Here is a 5,951-nt window from a genome sequence, read left to right on the forward strand (position 1 = left end):
GTGTGTGTGTATATATATATATATATATATATAGTCCCGCCTTCTATGTTGACTGTTTTTCGTTTCCGTTGTTCATTATTGCACATTTTCGTGGTTATTACAAATGTGTAACGAAAACTGCCGAGTTTTGACAAAGGGTGTATTTTACCTTGGACGATATGTAGGGTAGACATTGTTATAGAGCGTGTAATATCACGTTCTCCTCATTAAAACGGAGATGGTGAATTCAACAGGAAGGCTGGCGCCCATGCGGCGGGCGCTTATTTTCCCTTTCGTCAATCTATTTATAGGTAGTTACCGGAACATGTATAGGTGACGAAGTGATGTGCCGTGATAGTCGCAATATTGAGATTGTTTTGGTCTCTCTTTACTCATCACCACGCGAATTTGTTGATGTATTTCCCTGGACTCTGCCTTTACTAAAATCTCGAATCTAGACCTATAGTTGTAATCTAGTAGCAGATAGCAGATTTCTGGAATCCAGTACATTCAAGAGATTAAACGAATTGCACTAGACTCAAGTAGTAGGACTCTTCTACTTCGCTACTTCTAGATTTAATGAACCTTCATTCCAGATTACAAAGGCCAAGCCTAGCTAGCTTGTAAGGCTTCGTTTTGTTAAAAGTGTTGTTTAACACAAAGTGTAATACGGGGTGCCACTACAGCTGGATCGGGTCGATCGCCCGACTCGATCGCCTGAAACTGAAAACAAACACGTTTGTTTTTTAGGCGACCGAGTCGGGCGATCGGCCCGATCGGCCGATCCCATGCGTAGTGGGCACCCCGTATAAGAATTTAGCAAACTTAACACATTTTTCTAGCGAAATGAATCTTAAATTGACTTTTATATTGTCAGTAAGAGATCATGTTTAGTCATCTAATCATGTAAGTACCTAAGGAATAAAACAAACAAGGTTCAAGATTGTCTAAGTACTCTATAGATCTACTATAGATCTAGATCTAGAACCTAGATCTAGATTTAGTGGCACCTAGATCTAATACTCATCCCTCTTAGCAAAAAATGGATCTAGATCTAGATCTAGACTAGATCTAGGTCACATCCATACAGAGGCCTAGATCCTAGATACTAGATATAATATGTAAACTGGGCCTAGAATTTAGATATCTAGATCTAGATAGATCTAGGAAAATCGACTATGTTTTTGTCTGAGAATGAACATATTCCTCTGCTCTTGTGCGCTTTGATGTGCACAGTCTAAGAGGGGTGAGTATTAGATCTAGGTTCCCCTAAATCTAGATCTAGATTCTAGATGCAGTATAGAGCCATACTAAGACAATCTTGAACCTGTGTTCGTTTTATTCCTTACTTAGAAGTTAGATGAATAGATGACTAAACATGGTTATTGACAATATAAAAGTAAATTTAAGCTTCATTTCGTTAGAAAAATGTATTTGGTTTGCTAACTTCTTAGACTTTGTGTTAAACAACACTTTTAACAATGAAGCCTTTACAAGCTAGTAAGTTTTGGCCTTTGTAATCTTGAAGGTTTATTAAATCTAGACTCTAGATCTAGAAGTAGCGAGGTAGACGAATCCTACTACAATCTCTTGAATGTACTGGATTCCAGAAATCTGCTATCTGCAACTAGATTAGAACTGGATCTAGATTCGAGATTTTATTAAAGGCAGGGGAAAAAATGAACAAATCGCGTGGTGATGAGTAAAGAGAGACCAAAACAATCTCAATATTGCGACTATCACTATTATAACGGCACATCACTTCGCCTTTTCATGTTCCGGTAACTACCTATAAATAGATTGGCCCCTGTCAAAGATTGGGATGTGGCGGCGGGTTGACGAAAGGGAAAAACGCGGAGCCCATCGCCATAATACACACACAGCGTGTCCGGTCAGAAAAAAAAGCAACTTAGCCTCATGTTAACCGAATCATCTGGAGGCCTACAAGCCTCCTTCCTATAAGCCTTCGTACAGTCACGTACTGACCTGAAATCGACAACCGTTGTTGGGTCGTGCTGACCCATAATGAGGAATGTGACCTTCACCCTTCGGCCTCTTTCTACCGCAAGTCGTGTGCACAGTGCTTAGAGTAGACAAGTGGCAAGTGATGGTTTGTTCTGGCTTCTCTGTTCTTTTATTATACCGTGACCTTATGAACTATTACTAACTCGGCGCCAAAGCTAGCTTCTGCGCCAGGTAGCACAACAACATTAGACTCAATAGTTGAAGTGTGCAACCTTCCCCGCCTGATCAGAATGATGTAGGCCTTGCCTATACAACGTTTGGGCTTGAAATACGAGCGCATAATAAATGTGTTGTTTTTTTTTATAATTAGCGTAATTCATGAGTTAGAACGACAGCGCGGCACCACTAAAGTCTTTGGATAGAAGCAACATAAGAATACATTGTACACGAGTACGCTTTCTGAATTCAGGGGGAGCTGTCTTTAAAGCAGTACCGGTACTTTCCTCGGTTCGCTTGACTTCCTGATCGCGATTTGTTAATTCTTCGTGAGCTCGGTTTCAATTTCGAAAATCTACTTATATTTTCGTTTTTAAAAAAGGGGAAAATAGAAGAAAAAAAGGAAGGAAGACTTATTCCTGCTGAATATTGATTTCCACTTGAATAGAATTAGATATCTAGACACGTCTGTAAAAAAATAAAATAATTACAACCTTGATATTGTACGAGTCACGAAAATATTGTTTTCTTTTACCTAGATAGGAAAATAAGGACAACAACTGCTATTTAGAAAGACGCCAATAAAGACCCAACTGTACAGAAACCCGAGAAATAAAGCCATCGTCGGAAATGGCCTCCCAAAAGAGAGTGTGCGTCATCGGAGCCGGTGTTTCTGGGCTGTTAGCCATCAAGGAATGTCTTGCTGAAGGATTCCTGCCTACTTGCTACGAATCAGATTCTGACATTGGTAAGTAATGTCATTATGTCATTATTTGCTCAATAAAAAAAGACGTTTTTAACGGGTTTTTTCCAGTAGAGAATATACAAAGAGAAGAAAAAATCCCCCCCACCTTGTATTTTTATGTGTCTTTGGGGGTATTCTTAATCTTATCTTCGTGAAGTATCTGAGTGACATCAATGGTCTTTTCGCACACACATGGACCTTGAATCACAAAAGGCCCGATTGGTCTCTCTCTCTCTCTAACAAAGCGTTCTGTAACAGTCTAACTTATTTGTTTGTTTTGGTCTGAAGTTGTTAACTTAGTCGGTATAGTTTCTGCTCTCAGGAACGTTGTAGAAAGGACGATTTTAAATAAGTTTTTCTCCATATAAATGAGCATATAGCATGTTGCCCGTGCTTTGTATGTTGAGGCATCAGGAAAGCAGGGATTGGAAAGGCAGTTCCTTAAGCCCCCCCCCCTTCCCTCCACCCCCAAGAAAAACAGGCATAAAATTCGAGACTTCTCGAGTTCATCTTGTTGAGGCGCTGGTTAGTTTTAGGTGGGGGGTTTTAGTACAGGTTTTACGGCACTCGCCACTGCATTAGGTAATACGAGCGCCAAGGGGTGGATGTATATATATATATATATATATATATATAGATAGAGATGCATTTATATATATATATATATATATATATATATATAGAGAGAGAGAGAGAGAGCGAGAGAGAGAGAGAGAGAGAGAGAGCGAGAGAGAGAGAGCGAGAGAGAGAGAGAGAGAGAGAGAGAGAGAGAGAGAGAGAGAGAGAGAGAGAGAGGGAGAGAGAGAGGGAGAATCTATTTTATTATCATTATATACATGTATATTATAGGTTCTTTCCCGGTGCACACAGACGACAGACAGATGCTGGGTGCTCTCGTGACCTGGAGGTTAAGGTGTTGGCCGCTCATTCAAAGGTCCCGGGTTCGAATCCGGTAGCGACCGAAAAATTTTCTTCTCTAAAAGTGTCTCCTTTCACCTCCTTTCCTGCTCTCTAGCAATGATCTGTAGTCTGCTTTCATTTCCTCTTTCTGCCCCCACCCCCTCACCTCCTTTGCCCCCTCCTCTGGGCTCCTGACTCTTTCTGCAGCCTTTCTACTGCTACTCCTTGGCTCCTCCTTACTGCTGTCTTTCTGCCACATCCCTGATCTTCTGGTAGGAAAGATCTACACCTAGCCTTCTCGGACAAGGGCGAAACATCTTTGAGGGCCCGTGTGCAAGTTGCGCACGTTAAAGATCCCTTGTTGGTCTAAAATCGATAAGAGTAGGCTTCGGCTGCCACCCGGGCAAAATTCAAAATTTCTTACCAACTGAAAATATTAGGTGTGTCCCGCGCGCTCATATGACCGTATGCAGTTGCGAGCTCCGTAAAACACTTTACAAAAACAAAAAAGACAGATTGTGGTATGAGACGTTATTTTATCGAGTGCCCGCGTCTGTCTGCTGAGATGCTGTATCCCACACAGTCCAGGTTGGCCTTGACAGATAGGGCCGAAGTTGCCAGCCTCCTAAAGTATGTGATCTCAACCATGTATACAGAGGCCTAGGCTAATCCCTTTACTACAATACTCTTAAATTATCTCAGTCACATTCATTTTGTTTTGTTTTTTAATGTTTCCTTTTCATCAGGTGGCACCTGGAATCAGTCCAAAGACCCAGCCCATACCCTGACGCCAATGGTATGGGACAGCCTTGTGGTGAACACACCAGGCTACCTCACGTTGGCCAGTGACTTCCCGCCCCCGCCGGAGCTCACGCCATATTTCTCCTGGAAGGTCTCTGGGTGTTTCTCCTGATACTGCTCTCTAGTTCAGCTAGTAGTTGGTGGGCTAGTAAAAGTAAACTTGAACCCTCTCTTCAGAATTAAGTTGACCTACTACGCACATCCAGGGTCTCAGCGTGTGGGAGTCGAGCGTGGCGTCATTAGGAATGACACATATCTTACTTTAAGAATGGGGTACGTGTTTGTTCGGAAAGGAGGGGGGGGGTCAAGTTGACATTAGTTTTTTGTTAATTCTTTTCCGCCCATTTTTCTTACTTCTGTTCGTAATGTTGTAGCCGTTGTTGCATTCGTAAACAATCGGTCTGAGACTTTTAGCTTTTGGAGAAATATATTGTGCACTATGTTGTTCATGACACACAGCTAAGTCTCTTGCTCTCGGTTTTTTTTTCTTTTTTGTTGTTAATGATTGAACATGTTCCGTTATCTTTAAAAAAAAAAACGCAATAAAATATAATAATGTCTTCTTGTCTGCCAGCCCACTACCAAAAACCACCAACTGCGTACAGTTAAAATTAAAGACCCTTATGTGACGCCATAAAACGCACTCTAGATGTAAAACTATAGACAACGAAAAAAAACAACAACAACCCACCCCAAAAAAGAAGAATCTAATCGTTACTTCTAGTTCCCTCGCCGTTCCAAGTCACTTCCAGCTCAATACTTTTTTCCCCCCACAGGAAATGAAGTCCTACTGGGATAGGTATGCCGACCACTTCAAGCTACGCCCCTACATCCACCTAAACACGCAGGTCGTGAAGGTAAGAATCCAACACGGCCTTTTTTATTTACGGAAGGACCTATAATTTACAGTTTAAAAATTTGAATCAGAAGCGTTTGGCTTGCCTTGATAATTAGTTTCATAGCCCCTTCTTATTAATGGATGAAGTAAAACTACTTAAAGGAAATCTGACTTTGCAATGCATAATGAATCGTGAATCTGCATAATGTTGAGGGTTCTGACCACTACGCATTATTCTCATACTCGAATGAAATATGGGACAACGTTGAATTTGTAACTATAACGTGACATGATGCAATAGGTTCATTTCACAATGATATATACAGGTATAGATCTAATGACACATTTGACGTTTCAAAAGTTTCAAGTACCATATACATGTACAAAGCACATGTTGATTTCAGATTATTGTGCTTATAGCCTATATGTGTTTATTATGTATGCATGTGTGTGCATGTGTGTATGTGTGTGTATGTGTGTGTGTGTGTGTGTGTGTGTGTGTGTGTG

General features: G+C 41.0%; 1 protein-coding gene across 1 annotated transcript in view; it reads left to right on the forward strand.

The window, feature by feature from the left end:
* Positions 1-361: 361 nt before the first annotated feature.
* The window catches only part of LOC101862564 (dimethylaniline monooxygenase [N-oxide-forming] 2), a gene marked incomplete at its 3' end in the record, with an annotated part of 9,641 nt that continues 4,051 nt past the window's right edge, over positions 362-5,951 (forward strand). Inside the window, 5 exon segments of the mRNA XM_035968292.1 lie at positions 362-602; positions 1,779-2,089; positions 2,700-2,908; positions 4,552-4,697; positions 5,383-5,463. Coding sequence (XP_035824185.1) covers positions 2,791-2,908; positions 4,552-4,697; positions 5,383-5,463 — 345 coding nt within the window.

The sequence above is a fragment of the Aplysia californica genome, unplaced genomic scaffold, assembly GCF_000002075.1.
Source record: "Aplysia californica isolate F4 #8 unplaced genomic scaffold, AplCal3.0 scaffold00050, whole genome shotgun sequence".
Lineage (NCBI taxonomy): Eukaryota > Metazoa > Mollusca > Gastropoda > Aplysiida > Aplysiidae > Aplysia > Aplysia californica.